This window comes from Podarcis pityusensis (assembly GCF_964106645.2).
Source record: "Podarcis pityusensis genome assembly, chromosome: 13".
NCBI classification, from domain to species: domain Eukaryota; kingdom Metazoa; phylum Chordata; class Lepidosauria; order Squamata; family Lacertidae; genus Podarcis; species Podarcis pityusensis.
In genome coordinates, this window is record NC_138038.1 from 25,669,922 (window position 1) to 25,689,992 (window position 20,071).

The 20,071-nt window shown below is 44.8% G+C and overlaps 1 protein-coding gene across 4 annotated transcripts in view; it reads right to left on the reverse strand.

Moving 5' to 3' along the window:
- The window catches only part of MSL1 (MSL complex subunit 1), a 26,389-nt gene extending 8,181 nt beyond the window's left edge, over positions 1-18,208 (reverse strand). For 2 of the 4 annotated variants that reach the window (XR_013978879.1, XR_013978880.1), the window contains exons 1-8: positions 15,774-18,208; positions 11,468-11,694; positions 10,189-10,565; positions 5,804-5,868; positions 5,320-5,387; positions 4,272-4,396; positions 4,040-4,112; positions 2,976-3,100 (exon numbers count right to left, since the gene is read on the reverse strand). Coding sequence is in view for 2 of the 4 variants with exons in the window: in XM_080978304.1 (XP_080834430.1) it covers positions 3,010-3,100; positions 4,040-4,112; positions 4,272-4,396; positions 5,320-5,387; positions 5,804-5,868; positions 10,189-10,565; positions 11,468-11,694; positions 15,774-16,613 (1,866 nt within the window). In the remaining 2 variants the exon portion in view is untranslated. Of the gene's footprint in view, positions 1-62; positions 2,790-2,867; positions 3,101-4,039; positions 4,113-4,271; positions 4,397-5,319; positions 5,388-5,803; positions 5,869-10,188; positions 10,566-11,467; positions 11,695-15,773 lie in introns of those variants that run through there. The other 2 variants (XM_080978304.1, XM_080978303.1) reach the window with 2 other exon arrangements.
- Between the last annotated feature and the right edge of the window lie 1,863 nt (positions 18,209-20,071).

Consider the following 20,071-nt stretch of genomic DNA (forward strand, 5'->3'; position numbering starts at 1 on the left):
TTCTGACACTCAAAGGTTTTACCCAATCCATTAAACAATGCATAATGCATGACAAAAGCATCAATATTCTTTCCATTTTATTGTAAAAAAAAAAAAAATGATTTGTTTCAATTTTGTTTAAACATACAAGCAGAATTTCTCTTAATACTCCCTGTTAACACTGTTAAACCTAAATGAACTGAAGCAAAAAGTTTTTAAAAAACAAAAACCCCAAACATTAACAGCCACAAATTTGGTATTTACAAACTTTTTTTCCTTTATAAGATATTTACAAGACAACTGATTTTACATATTTAAAATGGTATCAAAAAGGATGCATTTGCAGACAACCACATGTCAAAGGGCAGAAAACAAAGGAAGGGATTACAGACACTTTTTTTTTTTAACTACCTTAAGCTTGGTTAAAAGTAATGTTTTGTCCTAAACCAAGTATCAGATCTAATTTGCAAGGGCAAATACAAATTTCACAGTGCTGTATCCCCTATAGGGAAGGCTATTCCCTCCACTCCCAACTAACATCCACTGCAAATGCTTTGTACAACCCCTACCTACTTCCACACACCTACCCATCCTCTTAGATCTAAATTGCATGTGTTATTATGTAAGTGGGATTCTTCTTTTACTGTAAACCAGCACACTATTGACTAGGGAATATTTTGCTGTTGTATTTCAGAAACACACACTGTGGCACTTCTGATAATAGATGTTTTCTGGGCTAAGCAAAAGCAGTTATCCCCTCCCCCAATGGGATATAGACCTAAGACACAATCTTGCAAACTGCTTGTGCTTACTTGAGAGCAGAAAGTAGGCCCAAGTGTTGGCAGGATCAAGTCTGAAATCAGTGCCTTCAAGAAGCCTATACTTGAGGCTTTTTTTTTTTTAACATCCAGGCTTGTAACTGCAGGGTGCAAAAAAGAAATAAAAATAAGGATGCATGCTGGCATGCTAAAAGAGAGCAAAAGATTCAAATACAGCCTTATTTAAAATAAAATTAGGCAAGCATTGTGCACTACCTCAACTACACGGATTACTTGGCAAAAGACAGGATCTGTTTTTCTCATTTTGAAGTTTAAGCCACACTCATGACCTCTTTAACTATGTTCACATTGAGCGTGCTACTCTGGGGGGGGGGGGTAAAGGTATCCTTCTGAATTCCCGGGGAACGTAACCCAGAAGTGGAACAGCAACTACTAGAAGTATTTGAAAGATGTGATAGAAAAACAAATGTGTTAGATAAGCATTTACCCTTCTATGATGTCCTTAGTGTGCAAAAGCATTGGACATCATCCTGCACTGGGATCTGCAACAAGCAATGAAACTGAGACCCAGAGCTTGCTTTCTATTTATACAGAAGTTTCATTCAATGCAAAGAAGTAAAAGGTAGCTTCACTGCTCATCTAAGCATGTGTGCATATCACACATACCCAGGCAGCTTCCTGCAATTGCATGGATCAGGCAGATGAGAATGTGGAATTATAAAGGAATTCCCTGTTCTCTGGAGAGGATGAATGTTTCATCTTCAGGAGCTGGAATCTTACTTAAAAGATGCTAAACAAGCTTCAAACAGACACAAGGGTTCAGCTGTTACTTTGATTTAACTCAATGTAAACAAATGGGAGTTGCTGTAGTGAAGAATACAGGCACAACCACTTCTCTAACAGACTTTAACCTTCCCTAAGATACATATAAACTTATGTTGCAATGGACTTCAGGCAGGGGGAGGAAACCATCGTTTTCAAGAGATATTGGGGAGATTAATCACTTTATGTATGGCAAGAGGATAAAATCCTTTTGCCTCTCTCATTGTTGCCCTTCCCTCCAGTAGCAGTTGCTTTGCTGGATCTGGGGATGGAAGTACATGGTGGTTGCTAAGCAACGAAGTCCTTCCATCATATACCAGGTAAGAGGCAAAGTCTGGGATTTTTGGTGAAGCTGGGGTGGACTATTTTTGAGATGCCGTTTGTGCTGCTTGGCAGTGCCACGGGTCATTATCTACTCAATTCCCCATGCCTCATTTATTAGCAAATCTGGCAGAACTGCCATTGAGAATTTCCAATAAGAAACTAGAATTGTGCAAAATTTTGTTTCTTTTATATATAAAAATAGCCTACAATTTAGCCACACTGTATATAACAGAAGAAAACTAAGAAATAAAGAGCCTGCTGGTAAAACAAACCAGGAAAAGTCTGGAGACAATCTGACATTGCACTGTCAACCCTGGTTTATACCTAACTGTTCCAACAGAACTAACAGTGTGACATAGTTGTCAAGGTATGGAGCCCTTTACTATAAGTAATAAAATGTCAAGTTTAATAACCTGCTGTCCTGTAATCAGAAGCAGAAGGTATGAACAAGGGTTGTTTATACCCATTGAAAATATATTACCTAGCCATATCATAACAGTAGAACATGAAAAACCAAACGAGGTGGGAGGAAATGTATAGAACCATATGCAGAGCCTTTTTAGAACAGCAATTACAAGCACCAGGACAAGAAGAAACATCAATGTTTGTCCAATATATCTTAATGGGTAATGTGTCTCCCACCCACACAAATATTCAAGGTCGTTAACCAGCAGGCTAAATATTTCAAAAGGCTTTATTAGTTTGTAAAAGCAGGGGTGGGCTTTGCATGCTCGAGAACTTACAAATGAGAAGAGTTTCATTGTATTTTTTTAATGCTTGTCCACCTTTCAGTTTTTAAATGGCTGTTAATTATCCAATAGAGATAAACTGAAGTGCATTGTAAGCTGCCAACCTTGCTGTCCCAACACAAGCCTCCAGTACTTTCTGCCAGACAAAGGAAAAAATGGAAAACCAGTGAAGAAGTTTATGGGGGTGGGGTGGGGGAGAAAATAAAACTATATGTGAGCGTAAAAATTATTTATAGTAAACAAGAATATACATCACGGGGAAAGAGTGACATGACAGAACATATAGGTTCTCTGCCATTTGCTGCAAATAGCACAAGCCTACCATCAAGGCAGAGTTTTCTCCTAGTTGGACATGCCTATTTTCTGCATGTCCGGTGAGGAGTCTGTTTCTTCTGCATCTCCAGCCGGCAACGGCTTCGCTCATCCAGCCACGGCAGTTCAAAATTCCTGTGGAACAAAGTGGCCCATGGAAAACAGTTAATTATGGTGAATGGAAAGATCTGGCAGCTCAAGTTTCTAGTCCTATGTGAGGAGCTGGCAATAAGCACATGTCAGTCATTTATAGACACACTGGAAATAAGTGTAAGCCACAGAGTAGCCAATCTGCACATATTTTGCATGGTATTTTAAAGAATATAAAAGACTGAACAACAGTTCCTGAAATGTTGTTCTTCATGTGTAGCATTCTTTTTAAATTATTACTACAAAACATGTCAAGAAGTGAAAAAGCCTTGAGTTGAACTTGCGAATGGAATTAGAAAGCAGGACATTTGAAAGAATACCATGAAAATCAAGTTTCTATCAGCCATCCAGTGAAATAATTGTCACATTTTATCAACTATTTTCAGTACCTGACTTCTGCAGTCTTAGGGGATAGAATATTACAAAGCCATGGTTCTAAAGATTTCAGCAAAAATGCACAGAACCAAGAAGTATGACCAGTAAAATCATTTTTAGCCTAAAAGCTGGTAAGACCCAGCATAAAATTTAAGAGTAGAAGTGTTAAAGAGGCATACCCACACCATTTTGTGGTCTTCCCCCTTTTAGATGTAGCAGCCATTTTGTGTGATGCCACGCCCTGGCAGCCATTTTGTGACTGGCACCCTGGATGAGTTTCTGGGTCTGAAAATAGGCAACCCTGCTGGAGTGTGTTTAACATGTTCCATCAATACCATAAACCTCACAATAATCATAGTCCTTTTAGTGCTCACTCAATTGCAAAACTGTGAAATCACTTTGAAATCAAAGTTTGTCTATAAATAGCGAAACACTCTATCACATTAGGCAGAAACAAGATCACCCCCTCAGACAAGAAGCCCACAAGTTAAGTCCACCCATTTCCATAAAATATTTTCTCCTTTAATGTAAGCATATGGGTATACTTACTGTGGGTTTAATTTTGGTAACGGTCGGCCAAATGCTACAACAGGCAAGTAAGGGGTGATCAGCAAGCTTTCAACTAGGATGAAAAGAGAAGAGAAGGTAAACTATCTAATTGCAATAGCCACTCACATTTTGGATTTCTACTTTTACAACAGGGTTCTGCCAATCCTTCTCAATCAAGCTTTTGCAGGTGGGAGAAAAGGACACCTGCAATACCATATTTAAAGCCACTCACCATCATCTGACTCTGGGAAAAATGAGGTAACTTCAGGCTCAGATTCCTGAATTCCTTTCTTTTTATACATTCTGAGTTGTAGTCGCTGCAAAATTCTTTGCTCCCGGATACGCTGAATATCCCACCTAGGGAAGGGAGAAGAGAAAGGAGTAAAACAAGGTGTTTTAAACTTGTACTTGAAGATGTTTTGATTATGGATAGCAGCAAACTATCTTCCACTATTCTAATCTTTTTTTTCCTTTTTCTTTTTTAAAGCAAACTGGCAGAATATCCTGTGGCCTGGAGTTCCATAGGCTAACTACAACTAGTGTGAAAAGGTGCTTTGTGCTCAAACTGACTGCCTACACATTTCAATGAGTTATGTCAATTCCTTGTATTTAGAGGATTTTCTTCTGCTCTCTGGCAAAAAAAAAAAAGGGTAGGGGGCTTCCAGAGCAGTTTACATACAATCAAAAACAAGACAGTCCCTACCCATTGGCTGACAGTCTAAAAAACACAACACTCAAGAGAAAAGGGACAGGGAGGGGAGAGGAAAATCAAAATCAACAATCAGGCACCAATTTCTAAGCAGCTGTTCCTGTATTAGCCAGCTGGCACAGTTCAAGGGCAGGTGTCTGATGGAGCTAGGCCTCCAGCAAGCTGATGAAAGGAACATTGCTTCCTATCTCTCCCACTAAGGCAGTCGGATGGAATAGCCGCCCCCAGATGACAGCTGAGGGGGGAGAAGGCCAAACAGTGCTATTACAACAAGAGAATCAACAAATCTCTTACTGCACACCCCTTCCACGACATAACTGTTATCTCCCATCCCAAAAGCCCTCAAAATGCAGTGTAAAGACTACAAGTGAAACCAGGCGATTCAGATATTGTAATGGGCTGGTTTTATTGTACATTTTAACTATGCATGTTTATTTCATTGTGGATGTTTTGAGGAAATTGTTTTGTTGTGTTTATATCTTTTGTAATTGGTTTTATACTTGCAAACTACTTAGAAATTAACCTTGGAAATTAAGCACTAAATAAACTAGTAAATGATATTCTCTCTCACCTTTTCCTCCTCTTTTCATCCAATTCCAACTTTGCATGCCGTTTGGAGAAGACGCTGTCATCCAAGTTCTGTGAAGGGTTTAATAAATGGAAAAATTAACACACGCATACACACACACACACACACACACACACACAGCGCATTAACATTATCTGCTGTGCCTTTTCAGGGACACTGATTCTCAATCAGCTGTTGAAGGTCCTCTTTCTTTTCATTTCCTGGATGAAAGCATTTAAACCAGCCATGATACTGGTTGCTTCCCCATGGTGAAAAGACCTATTTGCCCGTTTTTCTTCCCCAGCATACAAGCTAAATGCAATACCCATGCTGCCTTGTGGCAAAACCCCTGCAAATTACCGGGGTGCAAAAGTTGGATATGTCAGCTAATTTCAAAAATGCCTTTCCTCCTAGTTGTAGGGGACAGTTGGTCAGCTTCCGGAGAAGCTCATTGGTGGCTGGTAACGCTATTTATTCAGCAACATACCTCTAAAAGTTCTGAAGTATTCAGGTCTCTCAGAGGCTCTACCATGTGGTCCCTCCAGGATGGAACTATAAAAGGAGGAGAAGTGTCAAAACAGCTGATTTTAAAGAAATGTTTCTGTGGAGAGATGAACATCTGTGACAACATTAACCTCACTGCTACGAAGTTAAACAGAGTTTAGCATCAGCTAGCTTTCGTTTAGCCTCACCAATTAATTCCACAGAAGTTACTAACCCATTAAATATCACACATTGCTATGTTAGTCATCATGTTAGTATATCTGTGGCCTGAAAGAACAGAATTAGCTCTCCTCAAGTCTACAAAAGCTTCCTAGAGCTGATTATTTGCCACAAGTGACAGGACAAGCGACTATTTCAAGAGCTTGCGTTCATTTGCTCTCTTAAACCAACACCATATCTTCCACCAAACTTGCAAAGTTGAATGGCAGCTCTCAGGAAGTCTTTCAGACTAGCATCCTGAAGGAAGCCTACTTTCAAGGCTGCACTGCTGACTGTGCATCAAAGCCACTCGAGCCTATGGCCGAGTAAAAAAACAGGTCTCCCATGCCTAGTTTACTGAAACAAGCTCTTTAATTGGAGTTTAAAACAGCCCTAGCTCTACTTGGAGGATCGCTGAAAAGCTTCTAAGCCCTGCTGAAAGATGTTGCACAGGAGAGATGACTTTAAAAATAATTTAGATTCATGAAGGACAAAAGGTTACCACTGATAACCAAGAATGAAGCCTTTATTATACTTGAGGTTACTGGAGGCATGTAATAGGGGCACTATTTTCATAATACCTGGCTGGTAAGTTTCTCAGTAGCAACAGGTTGGCTGCTGTTGGAGACAAGTTGCTGGACCAGGTGGACTTTTGAACCAAACTAGAAGAACAATTCTTATGATTTTAGGCACTTATCTTAATAAAGGCTGGTCCTATAAGAAGCATTCTCCAAATCCCTCTATACTACAAGACAGCAATAACAGGTCAAACATGCAACTCTAAGGCATAAGAAGGTGTGGAAAGCTAGTTAGACCTTGAGGCTCTTCTTATTTATTCTGCAGAAGCCACTTGGATTTTAGTAAGCAGCAGCTGAGAAGTAGAATGTGTTTCTGTAATCTGCTGTGAGGGAAAAAAATATCTTTCAACCTTCAGAAGGAAATGGCTTCACAGCTTCTCTGAGAAATGTACCTTGTTTGTTATAACATAAAAATACAAGAAAAACAGAACAGCAAGACAGCTCAGTTCAGCCCAGGCTCAAGCTGGTAAAACAGGGGGAATTGGCATCAGAAAACTGACCTCAGACCAAGAGGTCTTGCAAGTCTTTGGTTTTATGTATTCTGTAAGCTGCCCAAGGCTGGGGAAACCCAGCCAGATGGTAGGATATAAGCAATAAAAAAATATTATTTATTGTTATTCTTACTGTTATTGTGAGGAACTGGGAATCTTTATAGCTAGGGTTGGGGAGCTTCAAGAAGAGTCATACTCCATCACCCCAGACAAGAATCATGGTGAATAAGAAGGTGCAAGAAAGCTTGTTTTCCCTATTCGAAAGAGCCCTGCCTGGTAAAAGAGTTTGTAAAAAAGCTGGCCGCTTGCTGAGAAAAATGAAGAAAACAAAGCCTCAAATGTGAGACCTTGCCTTTTGTAGTATCTGTAAAATACACGTTGACCAGGACCCCACTCAAAAGAGTTTGATAAAAATGGGCAATTTTCCTGTGCGAAGAAACCTCCAAGTCCGACAACAAATGAATTCCAGAATGTGATCTGAAAGCACATAAAGCCTCCATCTTGCTAAACCTAAGCAGTGTCTGGGCCTGTCCAGTGTCTGGGTGGCTGACCCTCTGGGAACCGCATGGACACCACCTTGGGTTCTACAATTGAAGGTGGGATGTGAATCTCAGAAGAAAATAAATATTGTGCAACCGTCGGAGATGGAGGAGACTGCTTAAGGTAGCCTATTCTTTTCTGTTAAGAGTTATCTTGCTCAGAGAAAACTCATCCACCAAAGAAAAATGCTAGAGCAAAATGGCTACTCTGGAAGAAAGTGAGTAGAGAAACACAGCCTGTGCATTTATCCTTTTGCCACAGGCATTCTTCACAATGACTTCATGGCACATGAGGAAGAAGAGTTGTATGTTGAAGAAGTGACTGAATAAAGACTATCATCAAGCATGTTTGCCTTTATTCTTCATCTAAATCTCAGAAGTAGCAAACCATATGGAGGGCGGCTGATTATGGAAAGAATCTGCAATTTGCTGAGGAGAATGTAACACATCAGGAAATTATCTAACAATTACTGCTTGCACACCCAACATACATACACCAGCCCAAGGTCAAAAGATTCTTGCCATCTGCTACTCTGGTGGTAGGGAAGTGCAGGGGCGAAGGATTAAGTCCCTTCTCTTGAAATGGGGACGTGCCCAGTAAGATACTATTCTGGAGTCATTTCACCCACTGTTCCAGGCTAACTACTGAGAGCCTGTTATAGCCCTCATGGTTAGACAGCAGCAAGTTTAAAGCCTCAGACACCAAATAAGGTTTTTCAGTTGGTTGCACTATAAAGGTAAACCAGCTTAACTGCCGTGGCTTCCCTCTAGGAAACCTGGGAACTGCAACTGTCTTAAGAGTTTAGAGGCTTCTAACTACAGAAATTCCAGCCCTTTCACAAATATGGACTCTCCAAAGCACTCCCTTTTCTTTTGATCCTCTACTGCCCCGCTCCCCTACAAGGTTTTTCTGGCCCATGACCTTGTCAACCACATGCCTCTCCTTGCCAGATAGGGTGAAAGAAAACAGTTATGCAACTTACACAAACAAATATATAAAAGCCTATAAATAAACAGATACAAGTCAACATTCACTGCACATTGGATTCCAAGCACCAAACTCAGGATAGATATGGAGGTCTTATTTTATTGATGCAGCGTCTACACACAGGGTTGGGTAGCTTGCTGTCCTTCTGTACTTGCAGGATTTTGACTGGAGCAAGGAAGAATCTGAAAACTATGAAAGGTGTTGAGATGGTAGAGCTTGTGCACCTGGGTCTTGGCAGATCACTTATGACTAAATACCTGTTCTTCATGGCCTCCCGTCACTTAGGCAACGCTCATCACTTACCTATTCCTCTTCCACCACCAGCACTGCTCTCCATAAAAAGTGTACAAACCTCTAATTTATATTGAAGCTTATAAGTAGTGATATTTCAAGGAAATACATTTGCATAACTGATTCAGAGCACAGAACTTAAGTTCTCTGTTTCAATGCAAAAATAATGACACTTGGCTGACTTATGTCCTCTACTAGACATATAGCATTTACTTTAGAATGTGACTTTTTAGTAAAAACGGCATTAAACAAACATCGTGTGGCTTCTTAGCATACCGTTAGCGCATAAACATGGCAATTCATCTTTTAAATTCATTAAACATTTTGATTGCAATCCAGAAGACTAGCAAATACCCCCATAAGAAAACTATACATGCAAATCTATTTGCCTTTGCCCATTTGATGATGTAACTTTACAGGCCCAAACTTTAGATCCAACCTGTAAAGTGATGCCATTTTTTTGCATTTCAATCATATGCATAACTGTCCTTTCTTTCATCGTTCTCTCATTTCTACTCACCCCCACCTCCCCCCCTTTTTTGTGTGTGATTACTGCTAGTTGTAGACTAGGCAAGCTGATTTAAAAACTGAACAGCAGTTTTCATCATAGACTCTGGCTGCTGCAGCAGCAAGAACTACCACAAAATCAGCAGGTCTATATGTGGACCTTTAACTGTGTATAAAAGGGCTCCTTTGAAACATAGGCCAAAATGTATATAAGCCATGCAACGGAAACAAAGACAGAATGAGGTCCAAATTATTATTTTGGAACACTCCAGCCATACCAGATATCTTGGGTCACTCCAGCAACTGCATATCTCCTGGCCCAGAACCATCTTGTGTCAGTTTATCTAGTCTTCATCAGACAACAAGTTGACTAATACACTTCCTATCATTTCTACGCAGACTGCTCCCCATTACAGAAGACATGAAACGGAGCAGCTTGCTGGCAAAAGCAGGTGGTTACAGCATTCACTATGAGCACAGGTAAGCCACAAATTTCATGGTTTTCCAGAAATGTCACCACAGGTCATTAGACAGGGTGGCTGATCTTCTTCACACATTGCCCACACCTGTTCTAGATCGATGTGGGTTTCAAAAGCTTCTGTACTCCAACCAGAGGTTCAGAACCTAAAACAGCATCACTCAGAAATGGAGTGCCACAACCTGGCTATCTTCGAGGGTTCGAAAGACTCTTAAACAAAACCCCAAATGAATGAGTTCCACGCCCCCTCCAACCCACATCAGGCCAACCACCACAAAGGCACAAGCAAGCCTCTTACTTGCTACAATCTCCTCCTTCTTGGGAGAAGTCTCTCGCAACGGTGAAGGAGGTGGCTGATGCCACCGGCATAAGTACATTTCAGTGGTGGAAAGGTACGGCAAGTCTTCTGTTTCACTGGAGGAACCCTTGTCTTTTGAATGGCACCCGGATCCTCTCAAAGGTGCCAATGATTTCAGTGGAGTGTCCGCTAATGACCGGGTTTTCTCAGGAGTCTCCTGACTTCGCAGCTCACGTCTGCTAATTGATTCAGTTAATGAACTGCTGGGTTCCTCTTTCAATGGGGAAGCCTTTGGCGTTTTACACTTGACTTTTGAGAATTCGGCCACCAGCTTCTTCACTGGAGTTTTCCTCTCGGCACTTCCAAAGGCAGACTTCCTGCAAAAATAAGAGGGGACAGGTTTAGCAAAGAAAATACTGAAAATGTTGCAGAGGACCCACCAGCTCCTATTGACAACCAGTTTAGCATACAGAAACCATTTCAAATATGTTTATACTGTTTAATTTATAAACCCACTCTTCATCATACCGATTTCGGGGTGGGGGTGGGGGTTTGTAACAAAATACCAACATAAATACAAAGTATGTCAGACATGGAGTATCAATGATTCCCCATGTCTCTGCTTTATTTTATTTTATTTTATTTTAAAAAAGATTGATAAATGGACTCAAGACAAGCTTCCAAGCTGTATCACAGAGCAAATTATGCATGACCATCAAGGCACCACCGCTTGGGATCATGACAAATGAGGTGAGTGCTATTCTGTGATTTCTGCCAGGCTGCAGATATGATGGCATCACACTAAAGAATTGCATAAACAAGAAACAGAGATTGCAAGCCAACAGCCAGTACTATTCTGCCTATATGGAAAACCACTAAGAAAAATGCTACTTAAGAGATAGTGGTAACTGAGAGCATTATGTGTTACAAATGTTAATAGGCTTGAAACCTGGTTTAATTATTGAAGCTTCCCCCAGATAACACTGGAAATTGTACTTTTGCAGGATGTTGAAACTTCTGTTAAACATCCTTAGCCTCTTCACAGAATTACAGTGCCTAAAATTCTGTGGGTGAGAACCACTTGAACAGGATTGAAGCTAGTCTAAAATCTGCAACATAGGCACAAGTGGAAATACAGATGTATATAAGTACAGAAGCAGTGAATGCAATTATGTCAGTGATGGCCTTTTATTATCTCAGTGGTGGCATTTTAAGGTGAAGCGGGCTACAGTGTGCACACACTGGTAATCTAGGAAAACATACAGCAACTCTGATTTACCGTTTGTGACCCTTCCCATTCCTCCCATATGGAAAATGCTTCAAAGGCAGTGGTTGTGACGTCTCCAGAAGTTCTGGTGGTTGGCATTCTATGGGCAACTTCTCTGGTACTTCAGACTCAACCTTCTCCTCTGTCTCGTACCCTTGAAGTATCTTGTGTTTCTCGCGCTCATTGTCCTTCTTCACCAGCTGCATCCTCCTTTCCATACGCTCAATTCGAGCAAAGAGCTGAGAATGCAACAGTGCAATATGGATGTTAAAGGTAGCAGTCCATCAGCTAAACATATTTCCAATCACTAAACCTCACCCTTACTTTAGCATATGATGGGAACAAACCAATCGGGACAGTTCTATGCAAGTTCCAGTATTCGTTTAATCTTGCAATGCTTACCATTGAGTGCTGATCTTTAATTCCAAACACAACAGTCTTGGAACCTATTGGACATGTTTATTGCCCATGATACTGTTTTCTAAAGTGGGGGTTGCCAAACACATCCAACCCTTTTTCAATTAAAGACAACTGAGGGTACTCTGTTTTACTGGCAATTCTATACCTCTTTGTTAGGCTGCATCTGTTGACCACAGGGAAAATAGCTACTTCCTCATTATGACAGAACTCTGTGGTAGCTGCTTCCACTACATGGACAGAGAGGATTTACACTGGGAACACAGAACACCAGAAAATTTTGAGGTACCCACTCCAGATCACTTAAAGGACGAGTTGGAGGTGAAATGAGTGCTCCTGTAAAGGTGAGGGTGACAGTAGAGTCTTTTTTAAAATCTCCACTTGCTGGTATGTATTGTTGTTTTACTAGAGTCTTTGAGTTTTCTAATGTATTTTATTTTATCAAGTTTGTTTGTATGTATGCCACCCTGGATTCTCTTTAAGAGGAAAGGTGGGGCAATAATGAAATAAATAAATCTGAATTGTCCTTGCAAGTACAGCTTACGTTATTTCCCTTTGTTAACGTGAACACAACCTGCACACACGTTCTACCTTGAGAAATATGCACATGTTGGGATATTAATAGTTTCAGAGCTGTGGAGCAGCAGTCTCTTTAAGTATATTTTAGACTCCCATAGGTATAGTGTGCCACTTGCCTATGCCATACAGTATGCATATCCCTGAGAACCGCACTTCCTTGCTAAAAATACAAAATAATGTTTACTACTTCTTCCTAGCTCACATTCATTAAACTGGGAGCAGATCATGTCCCCATGGTTCTCAAGCCACTTACTATGAACAAATCTCAAAGGGTTGCAATTAACATATATCTCAAGCTCTGCAGCCAACAAGGATTGGATAATTCCTAAAGCAGTTGCACAAAAATATGGCAGAATGCTGTTATTCATGATAGGAGGGTACAGCATTGCTGCTTGAAGACTTTGATACAAACTCAGCTCAGCCATGGATTCAGCATTAAGCTTTTGGTAAGTCACCCTCCTTAGCCTCAGCTCCCTATCTGAGGAGGGCTACAAAGTACATCCTCTTCAGCTCTTTCTATCATAGCCCCACTTCTCAGTTTTCCTTTGTACCCTTTCCGGTACGCAGACATCCACATCATTTAATTCTCTGTACCACTTAGCTCAGCGTCAACACTAAGTACAACTTTTGTAGTAAGAGTTATGTGAGGGTAGCTTTGTACTAGGATTTTGTTTTTTGTTTAAATGTAAATAGAAAGAACACATCAAAAACCCACAATGAATTCTTAACAGGAGCACCGAGTGATTCAGAGTCTCTCAATTTTAAAGTAAGACTTATAAAAGCCTCCATTTTAGATATTAATGCTGCACATAGCATATAAGAAACTAAAATCACTCTGGATGGTAAAAAGCAAAGAGCATTCATATAATTTGTACATGTGAAACCAAAATACTGAACTGACACTCTTAGGGGTTCTGGCATTACTCCTTAAGAGGAAAGGGGGGGCTGGTAGGGGTGAGGGAGAGAACCACTGCAGGTACTTTGTAAATCTGCAGTCAGCAGATGCAACAACAACCGACCCAAGCAGTTTTGGTATCAGCTTGACTCACAAGCTTTGCATTTATCTGTTTTGAGTGTGTTCTAGCTCTTCAGGGTGTTTGTTATGTGAGGGCTTGATTTCTTTTTTTAAGCCTTTGCAGGAGCATGCAAAGTACTCTGTCTGCCATCATCACATTCTTTGACGGCAAGAAGGCAGCCAGCACCTCCATATTGGTTAACTTAGCACAGGCCTGATGGGAGATGGGGTTTTTTTTAACGCTATCTGTGTTGGATCACATCTTTCTGTTACAGACAGTAAAACTGCCGCCACTTCCTGCAACCAGAAACAACACTACACACATACATTTTATACGCAGACTCTGACGATCATGCCTAAAAAGTGGAGGGGGGGTACTTTCCTTCACAATAATGGTTGCAGCAGCAGCTGCAGGAACCAGGAAGAGGGGGCTATTTTTAGGCTGCAGACGTGCCATGCATACAGGCCAGGATTACAAGACCTTTGTGGCAATGTGAGGATGGGGAAAGAAAACACACTAAACAGCTTCTGGGACTACAGTTTAGAAATGAACATTATGCACTAAACTGCTTTTGCTACAGATAGCTGACATAAAAAAGCCACGCAACTAACCTTCATTTGCAGCTGATCCAGAGGGTCTCCCCCAATCTTCAAACTATGCCTCATTCAGCTCTTATGGCATAGACAGATAAGGGGGCTATACAGCATCGCCTCCCCTCATGCTCGCATTGAATATCCCCTCCCTTACAGATGTGATCTCTACATGAGCAACACTCTCCGTAAGAGAAGCTCTTGTTGCAAGGGTCAAGGACTCTCAACAGTAGGGTTTGGCACAACCTTGCCAGATATGGGATACCCTGGCTAGGGGGGCACAATGGCAGGGCAAGGGTGGAAAGAAGCACCTTGCAGGAGTACAACACAATAAACATTTTGCAGTAATCATAATAAAAAAGTGGGTTGGTGCTTCTGTGAAAGAAGACGGGGTTGACAACATTTTTAGATGAACCGAGATGGGATGCTAAACCCAAACCTGAAATATTCCTTTAAAAACACACCAGTTAGAGACTTCCCCCCACCTTACTGTCCACATGGTACACACTGCAGCTGATTGTTTTGCTTAAGCTGCTTTCCTCTTCCCCCAAATATGGCAGCCACAGCCCCAAGCTAGGGCCCCTTTAAATTAACCCTATTTGTAGCACACAGCACATGTCTGATGCTTTGAGTTAACCCTGCTGTTGCCACAGCACTCTTCCAGTCTTGGGGCCCCATGAGCCACACACTCTCTAGTCTAACCTGATTAACTCATTGAAAACTGCAACATTCCCAAATCTACTCCCACCTTGTGCCAGTGCCCTTAACTCCACCTTTAAGCTAACCAAGCTACCAAGCAGACCTTTCAGCTTAACCCCTAGGTTGTCAACCCCTTCCTGGTTCTTGACTCTCATGGTGCCAATACCTTAGTACTTTGGCTGCTGCACACTACTTTTTAGTACCATTAATTGCTAAGGGCCTTCAACTGTCCTTGAATATTAACTCTAAAGAGTTAATTGCACCTTCTATTGGCCTTCCAGTACTACAGTTCTACTAATGGCCTATAGACATTTACACCCCACACTTTAAGTGTGTACTAAACCTTTGTTTGGTTTCCACCTTTAACCCCTACCATTTTAGACCCGGTTCCAATAGCATTAGAAATCATTTGATTTCTTGCACCCATTAACCCTCAACATGCAAGCACCCAGTCACTTCAGGATCATTCCTTTCCACATTAACCCTTACATGGGCCACGTTTCACCAGGCCCACTTCTGGAGAGAAATGATCAGTGAGGAGTGTTGCTGCATAGGGACTGGACTGCAGGGCCTTTTGATCACCTCTAGTTAATTAAGCCTAACTCCTCGTTATTTTTCTTGATTCATCTCCTCCTACTGAACGTATCTACTGTACTGCACACATCTACATGAAATCCTTCTCAGATCAGGTTTCAAAGTCATACACACACCGATTTCTCCTGAAACTGCTAGCGACAGTTAAGCCTACCCCATCACACTCACTCCCACTGAGCACCTGCATCCCTTCGATTAGCCCCCATATGCCTCTGCGAAATTTGCATTGACCCCTCCCACTGTTAACAACACTCTCAACCATGCATGCACTCCCCATTAACCCTTAGAAAACCAGCGAACACCCAACCCATCGCTTACCTATTAACCCCTGAAGCGCCGCATCGTTCGTCAGATCCCTGCTGCCTCCCGCGCTCCCTCCAACCTGATGAACGTTAACCCCTTCTGTCCCGGCCCCCAACTCACTGTGTCCTTCTCGGCCTTGAGTTCCTCGATCTCCTTTTCCTTGGCCTGCAACTGTTGCTGCTGCTGCTCGATAAGGTCCAGTTGGAGAAGCAGGATCTGCTTGAGGCAGGCCGTCTGGCAGGAGGCACCCCCGCCGGCCCCCATGGGGCTCTTCCAAAGGCTGCTTCCCCCACCGCCGCTCCCGGTGCTGCTGCAGCCGCTGCTTTTCCACTTGCCGCCGGGCTCGGAAGAGGCCGGAGATCCTCCCGCCGCCGCCGCCGCCGGCACCGCTGTTGGGGCTGGAGGAGGCTGTCCAGGCTCGGCCGTGGCGGAAACCGGCGGCGGCGGTGGTAGCGGCGGCGGCGTAGGAGAGGGAGAAAGTGACGCCGGAGCCCCTCCAGGCCCGGCGTGAGGGCCGCCGCCGCCTCGCTTGCTGTCCTTGGCGGCGGCGCTGGTGGCGGCGGCAGCAGCAGCGGTGTGTCCGGGCAGCACCGCCTGGTACTTGGAGGGGCGGGAGCTGCCGGCGGCATCGCCCACGCCCGCCTGCCGAGTGCTGCCGACCGGGCACGGCGAGGGGACCAGGCCACCCCAGCAGCAGCCCCCGCCGCCTTCCTGCTGCTGCTGTCCCGGGGCCGCGGCCGCCGCAGCCGCCGGAACGATGGCCCGGCCCTTGGGGCCCGCCGCTGCTGCCGCCGCTGGGGCCGGCACGGGGATCTGGTTTTGCGGGGGAGGCGGAGGCTGGCGGAGATGAGGCGGCGGCGGCGGCGGCTCCTCCTCTTCCTCCGGGCCAGGCTCCAGCAAGGCCGGCCCCGTCGTCGTCGTTGCTGCCGCCGCGGTGGCTTTGTACACGGTGGATCTCATAGCGACGAGGGGCGCCTTCAGGCTCCGGGTTCTGCCGCGGCGGCGGCGGCGGCGCCTCCTCCCTCCTCTTCTTCTTCCCCTCTCCGGCCCGGATCCCCCACCTGGACCCCTCGGGGGGCGCCGCCGTCGCCCGCCCCACCGAGACCCATCGCCCCCCTTTCTTGCTGCACCACTTTCCCCCGGCCGGTCTCACTGACTCACCGACCCTCCTCCTCTCGCTGCCGAAGCTGCTGCAAGGATCATCTCGGTTCTTCTCTTCTCCTCCCCAAGTCCCAAAACTCTGGGGTGGGGGAAGCGGGAAACTGGGCGCCACTCCCTGCTATACAGGGAAAGGGAGAAACGGGGCCCTCTCTCCTCCACCTTGCTAACAGGTTCAGATACTGAACCCCCCGCCGCCGGTGTCGTGGGGGTGCGGAAAAGCCACCCCCCTCCCAACAAAGGGCCCTTAGGTGCAAAGCAACTTGTTTTCTGCCTAGGCCGCCGATGGGTTAACCTGCAAGTGACAGGGGTGCTTCGGGGGTCCCCGGCAATGATTTGGAGTAACAGCTCCCCGCTCTCCCTGGATAAAAAAGGGACACGTGGACGGGCTATGCTTCAGATCCTTCCGTTGGACTCTATTAGGATTATTGGACAGACTGGCAACCTTTGGCGGGCAGGGGGGGGGTTCCCCTCAAACAAGACATTCATGGGGGGATTCTATCCCCCACACGCTAAGTCTCCCAGCAATAATTATAAAACCAAGGGGAGGCTTCTCTATGGCCTGTCTAACCCAGCTCTCAACTATGCAGCCCCCAAAGAGGAATAGGGCCCCCCTATGCGCGCTCTCTATCCACCAGCTCACTCCCGAAAAGGCTTTCTAGTCCCTCTGTGCCAGAGTTGAGGGGAGCCCCAAAACAAGCCGGTGAGTGCCGGGTCTCCGCCACCGCTCAGTACATCCTGGGGCTTTTCCTATACAGTAGCTGGGAGCCAACTGGGTTTCCTCCGAAACCTCTCTGCTTGTGTTTTCCTCAGTACCCTCTGGGGCAAGAGAGAGGAGGGTCCCCTCTTTAGCGGATATGGGGAGGGAGAGCTCTGGGCTCCCTCACCTCCAGCCCTTGCTGCAGGGGGCTAAAATCAATGGGGACGGATAGGATTACGGGGACGGCGCCCCCCCCTCTGACTTGATTGGAACTTCCCTCGGCGCTAAATCAGAGAAGAGGGATAGCATACAGTGGCGGGTGGAAGGTTCCTTTCAGAAGGCGGGTGGGGGTGGCGGGCGCGTGATTTGGCTCCCCCCGCTTCTATCTAGGGAGTCTTTCCTCGCGTCCCTCCAAATTATGGTGGCGGCGGCGGTGGGAGGGGGGAATGTGGGGCCTCGGAGCTCACAAGGGGAGGCGGCGGGAATTCTAGGCCTTCCCCCGCCCTTCCGCCTCCTCCCGTCAGGCCTGAATCTTGAGTCTCGTCACACTTTGGTATGGCGACGGGGCTCGGTAGAGGGAGGGAGAGGGACCTCTCGGCGCAAAAACCCGCCGCTCCGGTTCTGGCTCAATCGGTTACCTTTAAACGGCCGCCATGGCCTGGGCCGCCTCCCGTCAAGTGCGCATGCGCCAACCGCCATCGGGAGGGGATGGAAGGCGAGGGAGAGGCGCCTCGGGAGGGGGGAGGGGCGAGTTGCTCGCCTGCGAGGAAGGGCGCGTGAAGTGGAGGAGGCGGGCGGGGGGGGGCACGGAGTTTTTAAAAAAAAAGGGGGACATTTTCAGCATAAAAAAATAAAAATAAAACACCCGTACACCAATTCATCTGTAGGCGCTCTTAGAAAATAGTATATGTTGATTGGTGAGAAGGCAAGCAGGGAACACTGGGTAATTCGCGCTCAAAACATACAGTGAAACCTCAGTTAACCTTATATAAAGTGTTTGCAGTAAAGGCTATGTTCTGAATTACTAAATATGCCATATCACGAAACGTAAACAAGAGTCTTGAGACACCTTTAGACTAGCAAATCCAATATTGGTCTCCATTCGTTGGCTTAGACTGGCACATCCAACACATTAAAAGCACCTATTACTTTCCCCAACAAATCATGGGCACTGCACTTTGTTAAGTGTGCTGGGAGTTGTAGCACTGTGAGGAAGAAACTATAATACCCAGGATTCTTTGGAGGAAGCCATGCGTTAATGCATGACTGTGTGGATTTTGTTTGGTTTTGTTTTCACTTGAAAAAATGTGCCAGGGAGAGAGGAGCTGGCAAGAGCAAGGGGGCAATTGCAGTAGTTCAGAGCAGGGGGAGGTATGGTATGGGAGGTGGGGCAAGCTGGGTAAGGGGCACATGGCACAGGCAATTGGTGGTGTGCCAGCCCTTCCTCCTTCAACCTGGGGAATTGTGGTTGTCCTGTCAGCCAGCCCTTGGGTCTGTACATGGCTGTTGCTGAATGCCAGGTCAGCTTGGAATACGATCTCCCTCATCCATGACTGGATTGTGGGTGAGGAAGCCAATGCAGTCTGTATCACTGAGACCTGGGTGGGTGAACAGGGTGAAGTTGGTCTCAGCCAGCTGTGCCCACCTGGGTACTCTGGGCAGACTTGAGGGGCAAGAGGGGGAGTTGCTGTGGTTTATAGAGATTCTCTTCCTCTGTCCAGTTTGGGGGGGGGATCTAGAGTGTGTGTGCCTAGTATTGGGCAATCGGGATAGATTAGGGATTCTGCTGGCTTCCCACCTACCAGTCTCCCTGCCTGGACCTTGTTTTTTTGATTGGGCAGTTAGAGGGTAATCTGAAATTGGGGGATATTGACACCAGTCCACTGTCATGGTCAAATCACTTCCTGTTGAGATTTAGGCTTTCAGCACTTTCCCCTCTCTGCAGAGGCAGGGAACCTATTAGGATGGTCTGCCCTCGGATCCAGTGAGTTTCCAGACAGCTCAGAGGGATTTCTTGGCACTCCTGTCAAAGCCCAGGCTGACCTCTGGAACAACCATTGCTCTTGAGCGCCATCTCCTGCTTTGTCGAGTTCATTTGGCTCCCTGGTATATTCCAGAGCTTGTTCTTTTGCAACGAGTCTGGTCTGTTTATCTTATGTAGAATGAAGAAGGGCATTTCTGGCAGCTGATTGCATTGAACAGGTGAACTGACCCCCTGATGTTTGTCAGATGTCAAAGCGATAAATAACTACCTGACATTTAGAAGGCATCTTAAGGCAGCCCTGTTCAGGGAAGCTTTTAATCTGTGATATTTTACTGTATTTTTTGTTTCTATGGAAGCCGCCCAGAGTGGCTGGGGAAACCCAGCCAGATGGGCGGGGTACAAATAATAAATTATTATTATTATTATTATTATTATTATTATTATTATGGATGACATAATTAGGTCCTGTAATAAGTGTTGCCAGAGTAGGAACAGGGACAAAAAGAATATTAACAGTTTATCATTCTGTTAAGTAATGAAGTCGTAAATGAATCCCCTAAAATTATTCAAATTATA